The 27,051-nt window shown below is 39.7% G+C and overlaps 1 protein-coding gene across 4 annotated transcripts in view; it reads left to right on the top strand.

The window, feature by feature from the left end:
- The window catches only part of rnf41l (ring finger protein 41, like), a 57,843-nt gene extending 32,282 nt beyond the window's left edge, over window positions 1–25,561 (top strand). For all 4 annotated transcript variants that reach the window (XM_072570223.1, XM_072570225.1, XM_072570224.1 and 1 more), the window contains exons 4-7: window positions 9,045–9,207; window positions 11,514–11,634; window positions 13,229–13,474; window positions 21,076–25,561. In XM_072570223.1, the coding sequence (XP_072426324.1) occupies window positions 9,045–9,207; window positions 11,514–11,634; window positions 13,229–13,468 (524 nt within the window). In that variant the 3' untranslated portion in view covers window positions 13,469–13,474; window positions 21,076–25,561. The remainder of the gene's footprint in view (window positions 1–9,044; window positions 9,208–11,513; window positions 11,635–13,228; window positions 13,475–21,075) is intronic.
- Window positions 25,562–27,051: the final 1,490 nt, after the last annotated feature.

The following is a 27,051-nucleotide window of genomic DNA, read 5'->3' as shown; positions in this document are numbered from 1 at the left end:
CGGCATGGATGGGTTGGACCAAAGGGATTGTTTCCATGCTGTACATCTCTATGACTAAGGCGAAGATTAGGTAGAGAGCATATGATGAACACAATGGGACAGGTGATAAGAGGTGTTCTTTGTTTTAATGCGAGAAGTGTACTAGGTAAGGCAGATGAACTTAGGACTTGGATTAGTACCTGGGAGTATGATGTTATCGCTATTACTGAGACTTGGTTGAGGGAAGGGAAAAATTGACAACTAAGTATCTCAGGATATGGATGCTTCAGGCTGGATAGAGAAGGAGGTAAAAGGGGTCGAAGAGTTGCATTACTTGGTCAGAGGTGATATCACAGCTGTGCTGAAGGAGGGCACAATGGAGGACTCGAGAGGTGAGGCAATGTGGACAGAGCTCAGAAATAGGAAGAGTGTGCTACTAATGTTGGGGCTGTACAACAGGCCTCCCAACAGCGAGCGTGAGATGGAGGTACAAATATGTAAACCGATTATGAAAAGATGTAGGGGCAACAGGGTGGTGTTGATGGGAGATTTGAATTTTCCCAACATTGACAGGGCTTCATTTAGTGTTAGTGGTTTAGATGGAGCAGAGTTTGTAAGGAACATCCAGGAGGGCTTTCTAGAGCAGTATGTAAATAGACCAACTTGGGAAAGGGCTATACTGGACCTGGTAATGGGGAATGAGCCCGGCCAGGTCGTTGAAATTTCAGTCGGGGATTACTTTGGGAATAGTAATCACAATTCCATGAGTTATGGACGAGAGTTGTCTTATAGGGAGTGCGAAATTGGGGGAAGGCCAACCTGAGCAAAATTCAGCAAGAACTGGGGAACGTGGATTGGGAGCAGCTGTTTGAGGGTAAATCTACATTTGATATGTGGGAGGCTTTTAAAGAGGGATTGATTAGAGTGCAGAACATACATGTTCCTGTGAAAATGAGGGATAGAAATGGCAAGTATGACAGGTGAAATTGTGAGACTAGCTAAGAGGAAAACTGATGCATTTGTAAGATCTAAGCTACTGAAAACAGACAAAGCTGTGGAAGATTATTTGGAAATTATGACCAATTTGAAACGAGGAATTAAGAGGGCTAAAGGAGTCATAAAATATCTTTAGCAAACAGGGTTAAGGAAGATCTCAAAGCCTTTTATTCATATATAAGGAGCAAGAGGGTAACTTGAGAAATAGTTGGGCCACAAGGACAAAGGAGGAAAATTATGTGTGAAGTCAGAGAAAATGGGTGAGATTCTTAATGATTACTTTACATTGGTATTCACCAAGGAGAGGGACATGATGGATATTGAGGGTAGGGACAGATGTTTGATTACCCTAGGTCAAGTCGGCATAAGGAGGGAGCAAGTGTTGGGTACTGTAAAAGGCATTAAGGTGGACAAGTCCTCAGGTACAGATGGGATCTACCCCAGGTTACTGAGGGAAGGAAGAAAGGAAATATCAGGGGCCTTAACGGATGTCTTTGCAGCATCCTTGAACATGGGTGAGGTCCTGGAGGATTGGAGAATTGCTAATGTTGTCCCCTTGTTTAAGAAGGGTAGCAAAGATAATCCAGATAATTATAGAATGGTGAGCCTGACATCACTGGGAGGGAAGCTGCTTTAGAAGATACTGAGGGATAGGATCTGTTCCCATTTGGAAGAAAATGGGCTTATCAATGATAGGCAGCATGGGTTTGTGCAGGGAAGGTCATGTCTTACCAACTTAATAAAATTATTTGAGGAAGTGACAAAGTTGGTTGATGAGGGAAGAGCTATAGATGTCATTTACATGGACTTCAGTAAAGCTTTTGATAAGGCTTCCCTTGGTAGGCTGATGGTGAAAGTGAAGTCGCATGGGGTCCAGGGTGTACTAGCTAGATGGATAGAGAACTGGCTGGCAACAGGAGACAGAAGGAAGTTTCTCAAAATGGAGAACTGTGACCAGTGGTGTTCCACAGGGATCCGTGCTGGGACCGTTCGTGTGCTATATATATAAATGATCTGGAGGAAGGTATAGGTGGTCTGATTGGCAAGTTTACAGATTGGTGGAGTAGCAGATAGTGAAGGGAACTGTCAGAGAATGTTGCAGAATATAGAGAGGTTGGGAGGAGAAATGGCAGATGGGGTTCAATCTGGGCAAACGCTAGGTGATGCATTTTGGATGATCCAATTCAAGAGCGAAGTATATGGTAAATGGAAAAGCCCTGGGGATAATGGATGTACAGAGAGATCTGGGTGTTGAGGTCCATTGTACCCTGAAGGTGGCAGCGCAGGTCGATATTGGTCAAGAAGGCATATGCATGCTTTCCTTCATCGGACAGGAAATTGAGTACAAGAATTGGCAGGTCATGTTACAGTTGTATAAGACTTTAGTTCAGCCACATTTGGAATATTGCATACAGTTCTGGTTGCCACATTACCAGAAGGATGGGGATGTTTTGGAGAGGGTGCAGAGGGGGTTCATACCAGGGATGTTGCCTGGTATGGAGGGCACTAGCTATGAAGAGAGGTTGATTAGATTGGGATTATTTTCATTAGAAAGACAGAGGTTGAGGGGGGACCTGATTAAGGCCTACAAAATCATGAGAGGTATAGACAGGGTTGATAGCAAGAAGCTTTTTCCCCAGGGTGGGGGACTCCGTTACTAGGGTCACGAGTTTGAGGTGAGAGGGGAAAAGTTTAAGGCAAATATGCATGGAAAGTTCTTTATGCAGAGGGTGGTGGGTGCTTGGAACGTGTTGCTAGTGGAGGTGGTAGAGGCGGGGATGATCACATCATTCAAAGTGAATCTAGACAGATACATGAATGGGCAAGGAGCAGAAGGATACAAATCGTTGGCAAATAGGTCAAGGTTTAGATAGAGGATCTGGATCGGCACAGGCTTGGAGGACCAAAGGGCCTGTTCCTGTGCTGTAATATTCTTTGTTCTTTATAATCCCACTCACCCACCCAACTCCTCACGTTGAATTTTAATTATGAGAAAGTGAGGACTGCAAATGTTGGAGATTAGAGTCAAGTGTGTGGTGCTGGAAAAGCACAGCAGGTTAGGCAGCATCCAAGGAGCAGGAGAATCGACATTTCAGGCAAACGCTCTTCATCAGGAATGGTGGTATGGCAGAGTGGTGTAAAGTGTTGGATTAAGGTTCCAATCTCGAAGGAGGTGTGGGTTCAAATCCCACCGATGCCATTGTGTGGATCGCTTGCTATGCTGCAGCATGTTTGGGATGCGCTGTGTTTAAGATCATCTATAACAAAGTGCATTTTATCATGGCTAATCCACCTAGCCTTCATGTCCCTAAACATTACAAGGCAATTTTCTTTATTTTAGCTTGGCCAATCCACCTAACCTGCATACCTCTGGACTGTGGGAGAAAACTGGAGCACCCAGTGGAAACCCATGCAGACATGGGGAAAACATGCAAACTTGACACAGACAGTGACCTGAGGGCCCCTGGCACAGTGAGGCAGCATTGCCAACCACTGAGGTTGAATCAATAAATAAGATTATTTAAAGCTGAGAAAGTCGAAGATTTCAGTCATGAGAGTGATCAAGGGAAGAGTTCTCTTTACAGCAGAGCTGAGATTAAGCAGTTAAGTTAAATCTACAAGTTTGATTGGGAAGGAGTTTGTCTTGATTTGTAAATAACTGTAAAATATGGTATTGGAGAAGAGAAGGGAATTTGCTTTGCTATGTGTTTTGAAAATCTTACGCCCGAAGTTACTTTTAGATTTGTTTGGTTTGTTTAATTTTAGTTTTATTCCTTATCTGTAATAAAGTTCTGTTTTTTTTTATGAAAATCAAAGTTGCAGCCTAGTATACTTACATTTCATTGAAAGGCTGCCATGTTATTTGTTTTTTTTTAAAAACTATTAACCCAGTTATCCGGCAGTAACAACAGTTGGAATCATGATTTGCTTAAGAAAAGATACATTTGCATTGAATGCAATTCAGAGAAAGTCTAAAAAATTTGATTTCCCAGAATGAAAGTATTATAAGGAAAATTTGAACAGGTTGGGCTTCTCCTTGTTGGAGTTCAAAAGAATGAGAGACAACTTTTCTGAAAAATATCAGATTTTATGAGAACTTGATAGAACAGGTGTTGAGAGGAATTTTTTTCTTTGAAATTCTGTTCCATAGAGGACAGTGGAATGTATGAATCAAAGATTTTTTGGAAGTTGGGTTAAGACGAACAAGCAGGAAATTGGAGTTAGGGCCACAACCAGATCAACCATGATCTTGCACAACCAAGCCAGCTCGATGGGGAAGATCATCTCCAGCTCCTATTTATTATGGTCTTCTGGGTTCTCACTAATAAATAAAACAACTAAATATTCATCTTATTTGTTTAGGATTTATGTTATTGAATGCTTTTACCAGAACCAATGTCTGAAGTTGAATTAATAAGGCTAATACGGAAGGTGGTTGACTCTCAACTCCCCATTAAAATGGCCTAGCAAGCTGTTCAGTTGTATCAATCATTATGAGTCTCAAAAAAAGTAGAAGAACCAGTGGACCATCTGACATCAGCCTAAATACCCGTTATGAATACAGTTAAAACAGCCTTGTCACCCATGCAAACTCCTCCTTCCTAATATCTGGGGTGTATGCCAAAATTGCGAGAGCTATCTCAGAGACTAGTCAAGCTACAGCCTGGCACAGTTTACCCCCCTTACAGACAGTGTCCCGGACACCACCATCACTATTCTTGGTATGTCCCGTATTGGTGGAGACACAATCACACATTGAGGAGAGGGAGTACTCAACATTGACTCTCGATACCATGAAGTTTCATGGCATGAGGTCAAATATGGCCCAGGCGACCACCATATACAATCCTCCCTCTGCTGATGAATCAATACGCCTTCATGTTGAACAACACTTGGAGGAAACACTGAGGGTGGCAAGAGTGCAGAATATACTCTTGGTTGGGGATTTCAAAGTAACCACCAAGAGTGGCTTGGCAGCAATATTACCAATCAAGCTGGTCAAATCCTAAAGGACAAAGCTGCTGATTGGATCTGTAGCAGTTGAGAAGGGAATCAACAAGAGGGAAAAATATACCATACCTAATCTTTACCAATCTCCCTGCCACAGATTTATCTATCAATGACCGTACTGGTAAGAATGACACCGCACGGTGTTTGTGGAGTCAAAAATCTTGCCTTCATACTGAGAATATATTATATTGTGTTGTATGGCACTATAACTGTGCTAAATGGGACAGACGTTGAACAGGTCTAGCAACTCCAGATTTGGGTAGCCATGAGGTGTTATGGGTAATTAACAACAGCACAGTTGTGTCGGAGTACAATCTATAATCCGTGCCATGCATATCACCCATTCTACTATTACCATCAAGCCTGGTCCAGTGGAGATTGCAGGAGAGAATGCTAGGAGCAGGATGAGGCATACCTAAAAAGGTGTCAATCTGGTGAAACCTGAAAACAGGGCTACTTGCATACCAAACAGCATAAGCAGCAAGTGATAGACATAGCTAAGCGATCCCACAACCAACACATCTAATCTAACTAATACTTATTTTCTCAATCATGAAACCATGTGTCGCAGGAGCAGAATTAGCCCATTTGGCCTATTGAGTCTGCTCTGCCATCTGATCATAGCTTATATGTTTCTCAGCCCCATTCTCCTGCTTTCTCCCTCTCACCTTTGATCCACTTACCAATCAAGAACCTACCTCAGTTTTAAATATACTCAGTCAGATCTCTCCCCATGTTTCTAAACTCAGAGTAAAGACTCAATATGTGACAAGCTCCTCATCCCCAAAATCATTTTGTAAACCTCCTCTAAACCCACTCCAACGCCAATATGTCCATCTTTGGATACGGAGCCTGAAACTGCTCTCAGTATTTTAAATGTGGTCCTTCTGCACAATATTTGACTTCTTTATTACCAGAAGAAGATTAATTCTAACCAAAAATTGGTTAACTTCTCTGGAATGGTCCTGATATTTTAGTACCTCAAGTCAAAGGTTGCAAGCATGAATATATCTAGATTGAGGTGGCTTTGGTCATTTGTCATGAGATTTGGTTGGATTCGATTATTCTGTGAGAATCAGGTAAGCATAGAGTGGCACGGTGGCTGGGTGGTTAACACTGCTGCCTCACAGTGCCTGGGACCAGCCTTGGGCAACTGTCTATGTGGAGCTTGCACATTCTCCCCATGTCTGCGTGGGTTTCCTTCAGGTGCTCCGGTTTCCTCCCACAATCCAAAGATGTGGAGGTTAGGTGAACTGGCCATGCTAAATTGCCCATAGTGTTCATAGATATGTAGGTTAGGTGCAATAGTCAGGAGTAAATGTAGGATAATAAGGTAGGGAATGGGTCTGGTGGGTTAGTCTTCGGAGGGTCAGTGTAGACTTGTTGGGCCGAAGGTCATGTTTCCATACTGTAGGGATTCTATGAAGCCCCACCAGAAATCTCTAACCTTGTATAAGGTCATTGTTACTCCTGGATCATCCTGGAGAGCAAGCATGATCCCTGGCTTCTTTGCAATATGACCAACATTCTTCTTAAATTATTTTCCTCTGCTCCTTTACCTTGGTGACAGAAAATACAGAGGCCATTAGTTGCTTCTTTACTACACTCTCATTTCCTGCTATGAGAAACCTCTCTGTCCCATCCTCCCCTCAGAACCACCAATTCTCTCACTTTGTTTAACTTCTGTCTCTCCATAGGTCCTCTCCAAGTTCCCTTCTGCACCTTTGGACCCAAATTGTTCATCGCCCAACTTTCCTTCCAGCTGATGCTACAAATGATTCCCAGTCCTCAAATATTGCCTTCCTAAATGAAGAATTTTCTTCGTCGCCAACTTACTAAATAAATACATTGTTACACTGTCTTTGAAAACAACCCTCTTATTTTGTTTTTCCTTTATTCTACAAAGTCCTCGAATGTGTTGCTATCTCGATTATTCCTGCAACTCTGTTTGAATATGTGCAATTAAGTTTCCACTCCTTCGTTCACACCTAAATGGCCCCTAATGAAAGTCACTAATGATGTTCACTCTTTGACTGTGATCAGAGTTATTAATATTCTGCTTGATGTCTACAGTTTTTGACATTGCCAACCAATCTATTGTGTCCAGTGACTTGCTTTAGGTTTCTTGGATGGGTGTATATATTTTCAGTATGTAATAATAGTGGCAATATAATGGAGATGATTCCTTAGGGATCATTTAAATTCAGAAGACCTCTTCAATAAGAGTAAAGCTATACTTTGCAAATTTTTAGCCCAAGTGCTTGAAGTATCATTTTACCAACTTTTTTTTAGGTGGAATTTACATGTGTTATGGTTGTGGTATGTACTTAACAATGAATTTTGTTGCAGTGCAATGTTTAACTTTGAATTTTAAAGTTTTATTTAAATTCATTTTGTGTATTTTTTGGTGCTGTGATTTGAATTGATTAAAATCTATTAACTAATTTGCATGTTTACCTCTTGTTCATATTGTGAATCAAAATTCGCAGATAACTTGAGCAGAGTGCATAATTGCCGAGCATGTTATCCTTAGATGGGACCAATGTACTATAGCCCGTTGAGTTCAGGTAGCCCTTATCGATGCAACACTATTATTCACACTGGAGCAGACAAATCTCACCGCATTTAACATTGAGTCCTCCATAAAATAGCAGCTAGAAATATCTGCTGGGTCTTTGGGGCAGGGGCGACTAACTTTACCTGTGTAAAGAACTTTAGAGAAAAAATTAAAAGCTTTAGTATACCCATCAGCACGTAGTCCTCAACCTAACAGCAGCCTGTCGAGCACTAAGTCCTGTGTTTTATAGAGCTGCATAGGCAGAGTCCAGGAGGAAGTACACATTTTCTTTCCCACTGCTGCTGCTGCCTTGAGGGCAGCATGAAGTGAGTGTATTGTTTCAGGATGATGCAGAAGAAAGCGTGTTGAGTCAGATTTTTTTTTCTCCTACCTTTGGCCTTGTATTGTACTGTTCCTATTTAACTGAACATTGTCAACAGATCTTCAACATCAGCTTCTCTTCCAACTCACTAATTGGATTTTCCAGTTCTCTAGTATCTTACTTGTAAACCCTACCCTATTTTTGCAGCTTTTTCCAACCTAATGTTACCTCCTACATCTTCTAATCTTCCAACTCCTAAGCTTCTGTACATGTCTTGTTTTATTCAATTATGTTAAAACTTGAAATTGCCTTCTGGAGTTTCCTCAATAAACCTCTCCATCTCTGCATATCCTTTAAAACCTTTCCTAGCATCCATCTTTTTGGCTCAGCTTTATGTCACATCCCTTTAGCTCTCTTAAATTATGCATTAGTCTTTATTCATTTAATTATTTCCCCCCTTAAAATAGTGTGTGTAAAAATGCTGTACAAATGCATACTATTTATTATTTGAAATATAATGTAACCTGTGAAGTTAAAAAATTGTTAATTCTTAAAATGACTAATTTTGGATCACATTATTTTTATCCCCTGTGTAAATAATTGTTTGAGTGTGTGTTTCCATCAGAGTGGGGATGCAGTTAGGCATAAGTGAGTGAATAGACATTAAAAAGGCAAAGCAACTCCCTCAGCGATTTAAAAAGCTCTTACAAACAGCCAGCAAAAGCACAATGGACTCCATCCCTCCTCCTGTAAATGTACACATTTTGGAAATTGAAATCACCAGCTCCACAACGCATCAGTGGACAATTAATTTTGAGAAACACATCACAATCCAGTTCAAGGAATTGCACGAATGTTTCATCTTAATACCTTATGCATCAGTTGAAATTAGATTCTCCAACCAATGTACAAGGATGTCATTGAGTAGACATTTTCCACACTTTTACATTTATTCATCTTCTCCCTACATTGAGGTAAGTAGCCTACCAAGTTGGAAAGCCATCATGATTGGTCTTAAATTCTTTGACCAGAAAATGAAATTTGAACATACCTTCAGTTCAAACTTGTACTGCTGCCTCCTTGTGTGTTTTGCATGTTCTGATGCCACATTGCTGTTTTGTAATATTTAAAATTTTAACTGTACCTGTTTAAAGCATATTTATGCAATTATTTTCATAGGTTGTACTGTTCAGGTAGAGCGACGCAATCTGGATTCTCACTTGGCAGTATGTGAATATCGAAGTCGTGAGTGCCCAAATGGATGTGGTTATGCTATTCTTAGTGCAGATGATGCTCAACACAACTGTATAGCAGAGTTGAGGACTGAATTAGAATTGCTCAGGTATGTCATGGATCACTTCAGAACCTGATCTCAAGCTGAAAAGGATTGAGTACTAATTTAAGCCAGTCCATATTTTAAATTCCTGGTCCTTGCGGGAACTTGTAATTTATCTGATATTCCTAATACAAGTTTGAGGATTAATAAAAATTCATTAATTGTTGAATTTCATGCCATATCCATGGTACCATTCATAGCAGAACAATTATCAGGATGTGATGAGAATTACCCCTGCAATCTTCATACTCATTTCACTAGTAATTCCCTACCTAAATCCCCCACTGCACTCTCCTTTAACCTATCTCTTAGTTGATCTTTCTAATAATATTTGGTGCAGTGCCCACTTTTGCCTGATTATTCTTCTGTAAAGTACTTTGATTTGTTTTCTGTCCATTAAGCGTGACATACAATTTATGGAAACATCTGAATTTATATTACAGTGAGTGGGTTGCATCTGTTAAAAGACCAGGTGGTCAGATACCATCTTGTATAAACACAAGATTTATATTTCATATAATATACATTATGTTTGTGTGTACTTAAAATATAAGCTCATGTCAACATTTGAATGTGACTGCCTATGTAAACTTGACATGCTCTAGCTATGCTGTAACTATACCTTCTGCCAAGCAACGCTGTTGTCTTGCCTTTAACAGTTCCTCCACTTTTATTTAAAGAAGCTCCTATTCTTTAACAAACTCTGCTTCGCAAGTTTGAGATTTCACTTGAGAACTATTTGATTTCATTGGCATTTTTCCATCTGTAAGAGTTGATGGACATGTAGTAACAATTCATTTAGAGGGTGTATTCATTTGATGCATTTTTGGTGATTTATGTGAAGTCCTGATCCTCAGAAGCAGGTTCTACCACAGAATTGTGGGTTAGGGTGGGCACCAGACGTCTATTGGGGGTCAGAAAATGGAGTTTGGGGTGAGGCAAATCGAGCAGCCATGTGAGTGGTAGTGTCAGAACTGATGGTGGTGATGTTGGGTTGGAGGGAAAGGAGAAAATTTGGGTGTTATTGGGACAGGGAAGGTCTGCTGTAAGGTTGGTAGGGTTGGAGGTGTTTTTGGGAATGTCATGGGCCAAGTATCAGGTGTGTTTGGATTTTACAGGGGTTGGGGTTGGGTTTGAGGTGAGGTTAGTTTTACATGCTTCCCTGGAAATGCAGCATGTGTTAATCCTGCCAACGTTTTCTGGCTAACTATTCAAGAGTGAGAACCATCCAAGGTCTTCAACTCTTAACTCTGAGTTGACAGTTTCTCTGAGGACTTCAGACACCTGAATAATTGTCCATTGGAGGTTGTAATTTTCAGGGCAGTTCCCATGAAGACCAGACTTCTGTATGGTTTCTTGAAAGTGGAGACACATGTTGATGGGGTGGTGAAGAAAGCATTTGGTACACTTGCTATTATTGGTCAGCGCATTGGGTATAGGAGTTGGCATGTCATGTAGCAGCTGTCCAGGATATTGGTGAGGCTACTTCTAGAATACTGTGTTCAGTTCTCGTCTCTCTGCTATAGGAAAGATGTTGTGAAACTTGGAAATATTCAGAAAAGTCTTACAAGGATGTTGCTGGGATTGGAGGGTTTGAGCTATAGGGAGAGTCTGAATAGGCTGGGGCTGTTTTCCCTGGAGCATCAGTCTGCAGGTTGATCTTATAGAGGTTTGTAAGATCTTGAAGGGCATGCATATGGTGAATAGCCAAGGTCTATTTTTCCTCACGGTAGGGAAGTCCAAATCTGGAAGGCATAGGTTTGAGGTAAGAGGGAAAAGATTTCAAAGGGATTAGCAACTTTTTCACACAGAGGGTAGTTTGTGTGTGGAACAAGCTGCCAGAGGAAGTGGTGGAGATGGGTACAATTCCAATGTTTAAAACGTAGCTGGATGAGTATATGATTAGGAAGGATTTAGAGGGATATTGGCCAAATGCTGGCAAATGGGACTAGATCAGTTTAGGATATCTGGTTAGCGTGGATATGTTGGTCCCACAGGGTCTGTTTCCATGCTGTATAATTCTGCGAGTCGTCTTTTCAACCTATCCCTTTGCCTGAGGTGTGGTAACCCTTGGGTTAAACCACCATCCTGTGTCTCTGTCTCTAATGTAAGAGCAGCCATATAGTCCAGTTACACTACAGCCCTTTACCTTTGCTGAAAATGTGCATATGTACATTAGGTGGAGACATGATTGGGCTTTGTTATGATGACCTCAGTGTAAGTCAGTATTTTCTGTAAAAAGGTCTAAAGGAAGAAAATTGAGCAAAATGAATGATATATCTGATGTCAAGTATGTTTACTTTTTATAAAAGGTCTGAAATGATTTGTAAAATTGAAGAAGTAAGGCATGAAATGGAGTCCCGTTTAGATTCCCAAAGAAGGCATATGGTCCAGAAAGAAAGTGTGCTGCAAAATGAAATTGAGGAACTTAAAGTTAGTATGTTTTATTATTATATGAAATTGAATGAATACACACACACACACACTGAAAATGTACAGACAGTAACGAGGTTAAATTGATGGTAATTTATTTGAACAAGGCTGCCTGCTCAACACCAGTGCATCATAAATGCTTGAGTGTAAACTGCAAGCCTGAGCCATCATTAGCTGTGGGTTCTAGGTATCCCATACTTGGGATGCAGGCGGTTTCTTTATCCCTGTTCAGCCCATTTCTGTCTATCTGGGTGGATTGACCTTTGGTCTGAGATTGGGTTTCTTAAAGTCTTTAAATGCAGAAAAGTCTTCATAAACAGCATTCTATCAAACATTGGGTCTTTGACTTTATAGAGGGTGAGTATAGCTTCTGGCTAGCACTTACAGCATTTTCTGTTTTCATTTCAGTTTTTCAGTGTTTGCATTATTTTGCTGTTGCAGGATGTTTGACGTGCAGATTAGTTGTGGAAATTTTAAACTTAGATTGTTACTTAAAGGCATGTCCTTCACAAAGAGCTCTGCACATATTACACTACAGAAAGTTGGCAATTACTGACATCAGTAAGAATTTTGACTTTCTTATGTCCAACATCTACTGTTTCAAGGAGATTGTCAGGTTTAACTGGGTTTTTAATAGTGATATTGTCAATCAACTTTTCAACAGCAGAATTGCCTTGAGAAAGTAATGTTGTGACAGAGAAGTGCTGTTAATTGAATGATTTTGTAGATTTTTTTTGTTTTAGCTTCACCCTATCTATCTCCCATTTGTACATCTTCCCCATGTGTGCCTTCTACAAGATGTGCAGCAGAAACTTGCTAAGCCTCCTTTGTGGAGGTACCTTTCAAACCTGTGCTACCACCTTAAAGGACAAGGTATCGGGTACACACAAAAACTATCACCTGCAAGTTCACCTACAAGTCACATACTGTTCTGACCTGGAACTGCAGTACTATTCCTTCATCATCGTCTGGTCAAACTCCTGGAGCTCCCACCTGAACAGCACTATAGCTGTCTCACGGACTGTAGCCATTTGCAACCACTTTCACTGGGGCAATTAGAGATCAGTAATAATGTGAGGATAGTGAGTGATGCTCATAATGGATACAGAGTGAAAAAATTGTGATTTTATTTCACTAGTAATTTGCAGGTCTACAATCATAACAATTTCACTGGGTTACTGGACTAGTAAAATTCAAATTCCACTGTCTCCCATGCTGAGATTGGAACCTGGAACTGGAACATTACCTGGGTTACTGGATCAATAGTCTAGCATTAATACCACTGGACCGTTGCCTCACCCAGCTTACCAGTCAGTCCTACATCAATACTGGAAGTGCAGGAAGAAAGCAACAATGCAAGGGCAATAAATTCCCATATCCTGGAATATAATTCGAGGAGCACAAGTGAGCCCTAAAATCATTGCTAGTCCAGGAAGTCTGATCTAACCGATGTGATTCCACTAAGCACATACAAATCCCAGAGAAGGCCAAATGGGCAAGTGTGGTCCACCCTCTTCCCCAATTACGATGGCCAATTTTAACATACCAGAGGTTCTTGTCCCTAGTAGGCAATAAAGGAAACTTGTATTTTCAGAGTCAGATGTCACGTGTGATGTCAGATATGCGGACACTCGTTGCAGAAGAAAGACAACATCGTCAGGAACTCGAACAAGCAGAACTTGAAAAAAGAGAACTGATGGAATTGTTGAAAAGCCTGCATAAAGAAAATAAACTTACCACTGGAGAGGGAAGTGGCAAAAGAAACACTGGTGGCAGACCTCTGAACCGACTAGAAAGCATGAAAAGAAAACCTAAAGAAGTCACTATTATCTAGGAGATGGTAAGTTAGTCCAAGATTGGTCAAAAGAAGTATTTCCGTGGAATGTGTTTTTAAAAACATGCATTTTGTTCTCTTCTCGGTGGAAAGAACAAAATTAACATTTCAAAACATTGACAAGAATTAACTCTTGCAACAAGGATGTTTTCTAGGCCCATTTGCTGTATCTAGTCCCTTCAGCCACTTCTCTATGTCATATAGGATGAATCATATTGTCTGACTACCCATTACAATAGGGATCACAGGTGGATCTAGAAGTAGATCAAGCAAAGAAAAATAACATACAATGTAGCAAAGATTATTGGTTATGCAGAGTCATAGAGTTGTACAACACGGAAACAGACTCTTCGGTACAACTCGTCCATGCGGCTCAGATATCCTCACCTAATCTAGTCCCATTTGCCAGCATTTGTCCTATATACCTCTAAACCATTCCTATTCATATACCCATCTAGCTGCCTTTTAAATGTTGTAATTGGACCAGCCTCCACCACTTCCTTTGGCAGCTCATTCCATACACTACTCAGCCTCTGACCTTCCAGTGAAAACAGCCCCAGCCTATTCAACCACTCCCTATTGCTCATAACCTCCAACCCTGGCAACATCCTTGCAAATCTTTTCTGAACCCCATCCAGTTTCGCAACATCTTTCCTATAGCAGGGAGACCAGAATTGCACACAATATTCCAAAAGTGGCCTAACCAATGTCCGATACAGCCACAACATAACATCCCTACTCCTATACTCAGTGCTCTGACCAATAAAGAAAATCATACCAACCATTTCTCACTATCCTATTGAGCCACGACTCCACTTTCAAAGAACTATGAACCTGCACTTCAATGTATCCTTGTTCAGCAACACTCCCTAGGACCTTACCATTAAGTGTCTACGTCCTGCTCTGATTTGCCTTTCCAAAATGTAGCACCTCACATTTATCTAAATTAAACTCCTTCTGCCACCCCTCAGCCCATTGGCACATCTGAGCCAGGTTCCTTTGTATTCTGAGGAAACCTTCTTTGCTGTTCACTACACCTCCAATTTTGGTGCCATCTGCAAATTTTCTCACTATACCTCCTATGTTCACATCTAAATTGTTTTAGATAAATGACGAAAAACAGTGGACTGATCCTTGTGTCACACCACTGGTCACAGACCTCCAGTCTGAAAGGCAATCCTCTACCACCACCCTCTGTCGTCTACTTTCAAGTCAGTTCTGTATCCAAATGGCTGGTTCTCCCTGTATTCCATGAGATCTAACCTTGCTAATCAGTCTAACATGAGGAACCTTGTCAAAAGCCTTAATAAAATCCATATAGATCATGTCCACCACTCTGCCTTCATCAATCCTCTTCGTTACTTCTTCAAAAAACTGAATCAAGTTCGTGAGACATGATTTCCCATGTACAACGCCATGGTGACTATCCCTAATCAGTCTTTGCCTTTCCAAATACGTGCACATCCTGTGCCTCAGGGTTCCCTCCAACAACTTGCCCGCCAGTTTACAGTTGGCTTTTCCTTACCACCTTTTTAGAAATAGTGGCACTATGTTAGCCAACATTCAGTTTTCCAGCACCTCACCTGTGACTATCAATGATACAAATATCTCAGCAAGGAGCCCAGCAATCACTTCCTTAGCTTCCCACAGAGTTATAGGGTACACCTGATCAGGTCCTGGGGATTTACCCATCTTTCTGTGCTTTAAAACATCCAGCAGCACCACCTCTGTAATATGTACATTTTTAAAGATTCATTATCTATTTCCCAACATTCTATATCTTCCATGTCCTTTTCATCAGTAAACACCAGTGCAAAATACTTGTTTCGTATCCCCCCCCCCCCCCCATCTCCTGCTGATGCATAGGTTGCCTTGCTGATCATTGAGGGGGACAAAGTGAGGAGGGGCCCTATTATCTCCCTAATTACCCTTTTGTCCTTAATGTGTTTATAAAGTTCCTTTGGATTCTGCTCAACCCTATTTGCCAAAGCTATCTCATGTCCCCTTTTGCTCTCAAGTATACTCCTACTGCCTTTATACTCTTCCAAGAATTCAGTCAATCTCTGCTGTCTATACTTGACACGTGCTTGCTTCTTTTTCTTAACCAAAACCTTAATTTGTCTAGTCATCCAGCATTCCCTACCCCTATGAGCCTTGCTTTTCAATGGAACAGGAATATACCATCACTGGACTCTCATCTTATTTTTGAAGTGTTCCCATTTTCCAGTCATCCCTTTACCTGTGAACGTCCACACCCAATCAACTTTTGAAAGTTCTTGCCTAATACAGTAGTCCCCCTGTACCTGCAGCAGATACATTCCAAGACCTACTGCAGAAGCCTGAAATTGTGGATAGGAGCAAACCATTCATTTAAATGGGAAATGTACCTTCCCAGCAGTCTCCTGGTCCCTGGTTCTGGAATGTTCCCTTTTATAGATTCAGACTGCAGTAAACCATGGGTGACTGAAACCATGGATACAGGTGGTATCGAATTTCACAGGTTGACCACCCTCACTGATTTGTTTCCTCATCTCAGTTCTTAAACTGCACACCGTACCTCACATATTCAGTTTATATCATGCCTCTGGATGCAATGGTCCAGTGGTACAATCAGTAGACTATTAATCCAGAGACCTGGGTAATGTTCTGTACCATCTTGTACTGTCAAAATTAGCCTGCCTTCTGTTTAGAACTTCAACTTTTAGATCCGGTCTATCCTTTTCCATCACTGTTTTAAAACTAATAGAATTATGGTCGCTGGCCACAAAGTGCTCCCCCACTGACGCCTCAGTCACCTGCCCTGCCTTATTTCCCAAGAGCACATGAAGTTTTGCACCTTCTTGAATAGGTACATACACTGAATCAGAAAATTTTCTTGTATACATTTAACAAGTTCTTTTTCATCTTCACGCTCTGCCAGTCTATGTTTGGAAAGTTAAAATCCCCTACCATAACCACCCTATTATTCTTGCAGATAACGGAGATCTCCTTACAAGTTTGTTTCTCAATTTCCTACTGACTATTAGGTGGTCTATAATACAATCCCAAGGTGATCATCCCTTTCTTATTTCTCAGTTCCACCTAAATAACTTCCATAGATGTATTCCAAGCAATACCCTAAGTACAGTCATGCTATCCCTTATCACAAATGGCACTCTCCCTCCTCTCTTGCCCTGCCCCTTCTATATATTGCATTTGTATCCTGGAACATTAAGTTGTTAGTCCTGTCCATCCCTGAGCCACGTCTCTGTAATTGCTATGATATTCCAGTCCCATGTTCCTAACCTTGCCCTGAGTTCATCTGCCTTCCCTGTTCGTCCTCTTAAATTAAACTGCATTTATTTCAATACATCAGTCCTCCCTTATTCTCTGCTTTGTTCCTGCCTACCCTGACAGTGTGACTCGCTCCTTTTCCTAACTGTACCCATCTCAGATTGATCTCTTTCCTCAAGTTTTAAAAGGAAACAAAATGCAACTAAAAAGTGGATAAAGAGTGCAAAAATATGATTATGACAATTTCATTGAATAACTAGATTAGTAATTAAATGCGGCAAACTCCCATATGGGATTTGAATCTGGGTCCAGAACATTACCTATGTCTCTGGATTAATAGTCTAGTGATTGTACCATTGGACCATTACATCCCAGAGGAATGATATAAACTGAAGATGTGAAGTATGGTGTGCAGTTTAAGAAATGAGATGAGGAAAACAAATCGCTGAGGGTGGTCAACCTGTGAAATTTGTTACCACAGAAGGCTGTGAAAGCCAAGTCATTGACTATATTCCAGAAAGATGTAATTTTTAACAAAATTTTAAAGGCTTTGAGGGTTATTGAAAGAAAGTTGGAATAAAGAATTGAGATGGAGAATTAGTATGAATGTTGGAGCAAGCTAGAAGAGCTGAATAGTCTACTCTTTCTATGAGATGAAGTGTGGGAAATAAATGTTTCAGGATACAGCATTTTGAAAACATGGGCAGAATGCAACTGGAGGAGGGGTAGTAATGATAACAAAGGATAATATAAGGAGATTAGTGAGAAAGGATCTGGGCTAGGAAGGTAAATATCTGTAGAGATCAGTAGTTTAGGTCAGAAAAAAATAAGTTATGTATAGCTAACCTCAGTAGTTATACTGTTGAACAAAGCACAAACATGATAAATATGGGTAATTTTAATCTTATAAACTAAACCAACCAAATTCATGAAGGTAGTCTAAAAGATTCTCTTTTTAGTTTGTAGACTGCTTATGTAACAGTTCCTATATTGTGAAATCAACTAAGGATAAAGACACTTTTTGATGTAGTAATATGCAATGAGGCAGAATTAATCAGTAATGCTATTGTAAAAATCCACTGGGGACTGCGATCATAATACAGTCATTTGACAAAATGTTGTAAACATGACACAATAATAGAAAAGAATTGTAAACACAGCCAAATGCATGGGTATGTTGGAGTGAGTTTGACATAATTGATTGGGAAAATACTCGATAAACAAAGACACCTCTAGGAACAAAGTGAATCCTTAGAAGAGTATAAAGGCAGTAAGATATACTTTAATGGGAAACCAGGAGGGCAAAAAGGGTTAAGGAGAATGCAAAAGCACTTTATAAATACATTAGAACAAAAGAGTAGCCAGGGAAGAGGCTGGGCCCCTTCCTGAGATATTTGTATCAGCGACAGTCACAGGTGGAGTGCTGGAAAACTAGAGGTTGGCTAACGTTGTGCCACTATTTAAGAAAGGTGGTAAGGAAAAGCCAGGGAACTAAAGACTGGTGAGCCTGACATCAATGGTGGACAAGTTGTTGGAGGGAATCCTGAGGGACAGGATTTACATGTATTTGGAAAGGCAAGGACTGATTAGGGATAGTCAGCATGGCTTTGTGCATGGGAAATCATGTCTCACAAACTTGAGTTTTTTGAAGAACTAAGAGGATTGATGAGGTGGAAGTGATCTTTATGGACTTCAGTAAGTCATTCAACAAGGTTCCTCTCGGTAGACTGGTTCGGAAGGTTAGATCACATGGAATTTGGAGAACTAGCCATTTGGATATGAACTTGCTTGAAGGTGGAAGACAGAGGATGGTCACAGGCCTCCAGTCTGAAAAACAACCCTCCACCACCACCCTCTGTCTTCTACCTTTGAGCCAGCTCTGTATCCAAATGGCTAGTTTTCCCTGTATTCCATGAGATCTAACCTTGCTAATCAGTCTCCCATGGGGAACCTTGTCAAACGCCTTATTGAAGTCCATATAGATCACATCTACTGCTCTGCCCTCATCAATCTTTTTTGTTACTTCTTCAAAAAACTCAATCAAGTTCGTGAGACATGATTTCCCACGCACAAACCCATGTTGACTAGCCTGAATCAGTCCTTGCCTTTCCAAATACATGTACATCCTGTCCCTCAGGATTCCATCCAACAACTTGCCCACCACCGAGGTCAGGCTCACCGTTCTATAGTTCCCTGGCTTGTCTTTACCACCCTTCTTAAACAGTGACACCATGTTAGTCAACCTACAATCTTCCGGCACCTCACCTGTGACTACCGATGATACAAATATCTCAGCAAGAGGCCCAGCAATCACTTCCCTCGCTTCCCACAGAGTTCTAGGGTACACCTGATCAGGTCCTGGGGACTTATCCACCTTTAACCATTTCAAGACATCCAGCACTTCCTCCTCTGTAATCTGGATATTTTGCAAGATGTCACCATCTATTTCCCTACAGTTTATATCTTCCATATCCTTTTCCACAGTAGATACTGACAACGTCCTTGTAAATCTTTTCTGAACCCTTTCAAGTTTCACAACATATTTCCCATAGAAAGGAGACCAGAATTGCACACAATATTCCAACAGTGGCTTAACCAATGTCCTGTACAGCCACAACATAACCTCCCAACTCCTGAACTCAATACTCTGACCTATAAAGGAAAGCATACCAAACACCTTCTTCACTATCCTATCTATTGCTGAACAAGAGACCTTGGAGTGCAGGTTCACAGTTCCTTGAAAATGGAGTCGCAGGTATATAGGATAGTGAAGATGACGTTTGTATGCTTTCTTTAACTGGTCAGAACATCGAGTATAGGAGTTGGGAGGTCATGTTGCGGCTGTGTTGGACATTGATTAGGCCACTTTTAGAGCATTGCTTGGAATTCTGGTCTCCCTCCTGTCAGAAGAATGTTGTGAAACTTGAAAGGTTTCAGAAAAGATTTACAAGGATGTTGCCTGGGTTGGAGAATTTGAGCTCCAGGTAGATGCTGAATAGGCTGGGGCTGTTTTTCCTTGGAACGTCAGAGGCTGAGGGGTGACCTTATGGAGATTTATCAAATCATGAGGGGTGTGGATCAGGTAAATAGACAAGGTTTTTTCCCTGGGATGGGGGGAGTCAAGAACTAGAGGGCATTGATTAAGGATGAGAGTGGAAAAATTTAAAAGGGACCTAAGGGGCAACTTTTTCACGCAGAGGATGGTGCGTGTATGGAATGAGCTGTCAGAGGAAGTGATGGAGGCTAACACATTTACAATATTTAAATGGCATCTGGATAGTATATAAATAGGAATGGGGATATGAGTCAAGTGCTAGCAAATGGGACTAGGGGTGGGTTAGGATATCTAGTCCGCATGGCCGAGTTGGACTGAAGGGTCTGATTTTGTGCTGTACATCTCTGCTACTCTCTATTTCAAAACATTTTTAAAAAATCAAGGACAATCCATCCATGACTTAATAAGATTAAGGATAGTATTAGATTAAAAGGAGGTTTCTAATGTTGTAAAGAATGGTAGTAAATCTGACAACTGGGGCTACTTCAGAAGAAAAGCACCACTAATAAGCTGATTTATGATCTAAGGAGCTTTTACACATGTCTATAAAAACTTTTGTCTATTAGAGACAGGAACAGAGGAAATTATCAGGGGAATGAGGAAATGGAAAAGAAGTTGAACAATTAGTTTCTGCTTTCACAGTCCAACACAGAACATACAAACCAAAAATACAGTGTAACTTAGAGGCTAGTAAGAGTGATCAAATTAGATCAGATTAGGTTAGATGACTTAGTGTGGAAACAGGCCCTTAGGCCCTTTGGCCCAACAAGTCCACACCAACCCTCTGAAGAGCAACCCACCCAGACCCATTCCCCTAACACTATGGACAATTTAGCATGGCCAATTCACCTAACCTGCACATCTTTGGACTGTGGGAGAAAACCAGAGCACCTGGAGGAAACCCACACAGACATTGGGAGAATGTGCAAACTCTGCACAGACAATTGCCGAGACAGGAATTGAACCCAGGTCCCTGGTGCTGCGAGGAGCAGTGCTAACCATTGTACAAAATAAAGTGGAGGCAGTGATGAAGCGGTAATGTCTCTGGACTAGTAATTCAGAACTATAGACTAACGTTCTGGGGACGTAGGTTTGTTTCATATCATAGCAGTTAGTGCAATTTAAAATCAGTTAGGAATCTGGAATTAAAACCTAGTCTAATAGTAAATGGTAATTATTATTGATTGTTCTAAAGACCTATCTGGTTCACTAATGTGCTCTGGGGAAGGAAATGTGCTGTTCTTAAATCTTGCTGAAATCTCTGTAATTCCTTCCTCAGAACCTTAAACGATTTAAGTCATTTGCTGAACTTCTCAGAAGATCTGATTTCAAGTATTGCTGCTGGATTTCTACAAAACGTATGAAATTCAGGATGATGTTGTGGAGCATTTTCCTATTCTGAAGAGGATAGATAGCTTGAGTATGCAACTGCTTTTCCTGCCTGTCCAGAAACAAAAACAACAATCACTGATTTATATTACTGACAATGATTAGATCAGTTATTGTGTTTGCACTTCAGCCACATAACCTTTCAAGAGGTTAACAATTCTTCTTAGACAAAAATGTAATAAATCAGAATTTAAAGAAATCAGCTACCACACTGAAACTAAAAGTGATGTATAATATGTTTGTGTTTGAAATAAAGACAGTTACACAATCAGTACTTTCTACATAGTGGTGACTCATACTCTTAAAAGGATAGTTAAGCACAAAAATTATTTTCCTTGCAAAATGCCAGTACAAGTAAAATGTTGAAACAAAATAAATATGAACATGCTTATGGTTCTCAATTGCAAAGAATTACAATGAAGCAGGAATTCAAGCTATGTTTAAGTGCTATTCTCAGTATCATGCATCAGTCCGAGAAATGAAATAATGTACCTTTATCTACCTGTCACATCTGGTGGATATACACTAAATATTTCTTTCATCATGTAATGTTCCGAGTTTATCGTAGATTATCTTTCCAATGCCACACCAATGTCTTCGGTGCAGATCACATTTCAATCCATTACTTGACATTAAGCAGAATGGTAAATTGACATGAAAAACAAAATCTTGGTCCCTTTTATTTAAACCCCTCTGCTTCCAAGTCCAAATGTATACAGATAGACAGTCTGCTTTTTACTACGTTGGAACCTCCCAGTCATCTCATGTCCAGGAAACTTCATGGAAATACTGTCCAACATTTCTATTCAAATTTGTTGGGTTTTGCAAAGGACACGAAGAATTGACAATAACGTCAATCTCAGTCGCAAACGTAGTGGTAATCTTAATTGAGCCTGGCGTTGGTTAGATGTCAGTTTGACTTTCTTGAAGTCTTGATCCTTCAATACTTCTATAGCTGTCCACATTGGTGTTTACGTTTCCTGTTCTTCATGCACAATTTCAGAATAGTTTCACGCATATTAGACAAATCCAGAGTCTTAGGCACAATATGCTATGTCAGTTGCCCTGGCATTTCCACACCCAGGAACTGCACTCTGGGTACACAATTATTATTTTACTGAAATTATACTTCTTTCTCACTTAGAATACAAACTTCAATGAAAATTTATGTTAATGAATTTGAAAATAGGCTGCATGATAACTTCAAGCATTGGTTTCATGAAACACACCATTCCTGAGCAAACCTACTTTTACCTCAAAATCCCAGCCCTCTCTGATTTATAAATTCTGCAAGAGCCCCCCGCTTCCAGACCAGAATAGTAACTTTGCTTTATGACCCAAGACTGATGGCTAGCTTGAAGTTATGACTTTTTATTTTTAAAAGTAAACCAAATGTGAGTTGCAGGAAATTTACAAAGAGAATAGAGCCACAAGATTCCATGGTTTCAAACAAACGACTACGACATAAATTGGAACAGTTACACAATCTATGGTCCATGTTCAACTTACTTCTATGATTGAATACCCCACAGTGCAAATCGAATACAACCAAGATTAATCCCTTGGATTTTTTTTTAAACTAACTTTCCCCAAACATTAATTATAAGGTGAAACATCAAATCTCATTAAACTTCACAAGGTATTGCAATCCTTACTTGTATTGATCTGGCCTTGACCGCTCTCTTTTGAGTGCTGTCTTGTCATAGACTGACTCAACAATGATCTAGGTGTAGTCAATTACCCTAGTTTCCTGGGTCTAATGTCCTCTTGACGCAAAAACCTGTTCTGCAACACTTACTCTCCCCACTATTCCAGCTTTTCACCAGTGTCTATTTCAGAGTCTTAGTGCAGATGCCTTCTCAACAATGCAGCTCAACAAATAATTACTGCATGCCAATGAGATACAGGAGCAGAAGCAGGCCATTTAACTCCACCATTCATTGAGATTGTGGCTAATCTGGTCACCCAAAACTCCACTTTTCTGCCCTTTTTCCTATAACGTGTGATTTCCTTATGAATTTTTAAAAAAAAATTCCACGTCTATTCTGTCAAGTCCTGTAAGAATCTTGTATGGTTAAGTAAGGTCACCTCTCTCTTATAAATTCCAATGAGTACAAGCCCAACCTAATCAACCTCGCTTCAGAAAGCAGCGCCTCTATATCCAGGATCAGCAATAATGAACATTCTCTTCATTACCTATCTTTCTACAGATAATGGACCCAAAACTATTTTAGCTGTTGGTTAACAAGTGCCTTTTATAGTTTTAGCAAGACTTCTTTACTTTTATACTCCATTCCCTTTGAAAATGGCAAAAATTCCGTTTGCTTTCCCAATGACCCAATAAACTGAAGAAGTGGTAGATATGGGTACAGTTATAACATTTAAAAGATGTTTGGATAAGTACATGAATAGGAAAGGATGGGAGGGAGATGAGCTAGGTGGGACTAGTTTAGTTTGAGATTATGTTCGGCATGGCCTGGTTGGACCAATAGGTCTGCTTCTGTGCTGTATGATTCCTAAACTGCTATGTGATGTAGCTTTCGGCAGTCTCTCTTCATTTAAATAATATTCAGCTCCTATAGTCTTTCATAGTGCATAACCTCTCATTTCCCCACATTTCATCTGCATGATTTTGCTCATTCACTTAAGCCCATTTGGATAAGTCTCTATCTTTCTACAGACCTATTTCATGCCTTCCCACCTACTTTTGTCATTCATAAACCTTGACTATAGTACATTCACTTTCCTCATTCAATTATATGTAAATAATTGTGGTCTCAGCACTGATCTGTGCCATACCACTTGCTACAGTCATAGTCTTGAAAATGCTCCACTTCTCCCAACTCGTACTTGTAGTTGTTAGCCAATTCTCCATCTATGCTAGCAATCTACCTCCAGCACCAAGGGCTCTTAAATAACCAAATGTGTGGTTAGTTATCAAAAGCCTTCTGCAAAACCAAATATATATGCTGCTTTCCCTTTATCTATTCTTCCACCTCAAAGAATTCTAAAAAACCTGTCAAATTCGTGAAGCCATGCCTCCTTGGTCATAAAGGATTGAAATACTTAATATAAGACTCACCATTTTCCCAAGAACAGATGTTAAGCTAACTGGCTAATAATTTTTTTTTTGTCTCCTATTTTTAAGTGCAGATCTTGCATTTTTTCTAATCTAAGGATTTCTGGATAATTGCTACCAGTGCATTCAATATCTCTCGCTACTTCTTTGCAAATCCAGGATACATCCCATCAGGGCCAGGGGATTTATCAGTCTTTAGCCTCATTACTTTTGCTAGCACTTTTTCACAAGTAATAGTTACTGTATTTATTTCCTCTCCTTTTGTCTCTTAATTATTCAGTAACTGTGGAATGTCTTCTATCATGAACAGTGATTTAAAATACTTATTCAACTCCTCTGCCATTTCCTGGTTCCCCATTATTTCCCCAGACTCATCCTTAAAGGAGCATAAAAAGCTCACAATCAAATTAATTGGATAATAGGAAGGAAAATGGATTTTTTGGCCCATTTCTATATTTAAAGAAATTTTTGTTGTCGATCTTCATATCAATTGCAAGTTTGTCAAAGTGTATCTTCTCTCATTAATCTTTAGTCAGTGCTCCGAACAATGGAAAGTTCATCTCTTAAGTCTCACAATTCACTGATCTTCAGTCCCTATCTTTTGATCTGTGTCTTCTATGACCCCTGAACTGTCCTGTGACTTATAAGAAAATTCAAATTTGTTGTGATGTTTTAATCCTGTCCCCTTTTAATAAGCACTCTGCCTTCCATTATTTTATTTATTCCTCCCCTGTTTTCATCACTCCTTATGCATATGCTACCATTTGTCCCAATCCCATTTATACTTCCTAATACGCAAATTATTCTGTCTTTATTTTTATCTTCCTGCTCCAGTTCAGTTTAATCAATTCCATTTACTCCCTTTACACTGTTTTTAGTTATCATCTCTCACAACCAATCTGATTTTCCATTTGTAAACCTATCTTACAGATCTCAGTGCAGGAATCTATTGACGGCATGAAACAAATATTTTGACTAAGACTTAATTTTGAATAAGCAGTAATATTCACCAAGTTTGCATAAAACAAACAAACAGATGGGTAATAAAACAAGTGAAGAATACATACATGTTATCCATTATAAAACGTTTTATTGTGTTTGGAGTGTATAACCCTTTTTTTGTGCATTATTATTGAGATTTTATTCAGTCAATGGATAGACAGTACTTGCATGTACTTACCATTGACCAAAATTCAATGTACAATCAAAAACATATTTTGTTTGTGAAGCCATAAAATGCTTGGATTGTTACTATTAAAATTTCAAAACATTAAAGCACAGAGCAATTTTAGCACAAGTAGTTTTGATGAGTTTCTTTTCAAACATGTCAAGTGTCATGTTTAAAAAACAATTTCAAACCTGAAATATTGAAATTCAAGGACCTTTCATAACTAAGGATGAAATTCAATGGTTTTTCGAGGCTTGTGTAGAATTACTAGGGTGCAGTTGACTACCTTGATATTGTTTGTCCTTAGATGCTTCCTCCTAGAAGATCGCTTTGGGCATTCTGGAGTCACCCATGTGGGAAACATGGCCCTGCCCAACTAAGCTTTATTTTCTGGAGGGCACTTGCATGTTGTCAAGACCAACACAATGGGTGGCCTTTTTTTGTGTGATTTTGTCCCTTCATCCAATTCTTGTGATGAGCCACAGATATTTGTGATAGAAGTGTTGCAAAGTTTTGATGTGGTATCTACAGCAGACTCAAGATTCTGTGTCTTCTAGCAGGAAAATGCTTTGCTACTATCTGATTTCTTCTTTAGTGTAATGCTTTCAAGAAGCGAAAAGAGAGTCTCCAATAGCGTGTTTAGAGTAGTAAAAAGCAGGAAGAGAGTTTGTCGGAGAGTAAAGACTTTTCTTAGCAATACGAGCTTGTTTCTCAAGTTCCAGATTTGAAATCTGTAGAATGTAGAGTAGGTGACATTCCTTAAAAAGAGTGAGGCAATCAAATTCAAGCACATGAAAATCCATTAAGTAAATTCTTCCACATTGATAACCAGGAACATAATGGGGAAAATGGATTAATGCCCATTTTCCCTGATCATTGTACTTATTATTGAAGAGTTTCTCTTGGAAAATTACCAATTGTTAACTGATGTTAATGTTTTAGCATCCAAACTAGCTGCAGAAACTACTGGTATATTTGATAATCCAGTGCACAACTAAACTATTTCTGCAGAAGAGCTGGAGAATGCTGCAAAATGTGGGAACATGAATAACAAAAGTCTTTAAATGTGAAATATTAAATTGGCATAATGAAGCAAATCTTGGGACGTTTGTACAAAACAAGATTCGTATAGCCTATCTAAAATACATCATCTTCATAAAAGCTAAGTATTCCAGATTCTGGTGATTTCTACAAAATTAGGAAGTGCTGGAGAATCTCAGTAGGTCTGGAACATCTGAAGAGAGTGGAAGAGTTAAGTGCACAGGACGACTCTTCAGAATCAATTTTATACTGTTAATCTACAGGGGATGAGCAATAAAAAAAGATTAGTGCATTAGTTAAAATTCCGTTTTATGTTTCACTGATCTAATGCTTATGACATTAGGATGTTATCAGCATATTGAAGGTTTCTGGGCTTAAAGGATGGCATTTATTTAACTTTATTCTGCTTCGTTGCAGCAGAGAAGCGTTTTAATTGAATAGTTTAATATCTGGACCTGTTCAGTCACAGTCTTAAATACTTTCTTACTGTAAACATATTTCATAAGTCTGACCTCTGTAGTTTAGTCTTCAGTAAAATTGAGAAAACTAGAATGAATGAATGCTGACAATGCAGAACT

The sequence above is a fragment of the Chiloscyllium punctatum genome, chromosome 5 (assembly GCF_047496795.1).
Source record: "Chiloscyllium punctatum isolate Juve2018m chromosome 5, sChiPun1.3, whole genome shotgun sequence".
Taxonomy (NCBI): domain Eukaryota; kingdom Metazoa; phylum Chordata; class Chondrichthyes; order Orectolobiformes; family Hemiscylliidae; genus Chiloscyllium; species Chiloscyllium punctatum.
This window is presented reverse-complemented; position numbering and strand designations above follow the sequence as displayed.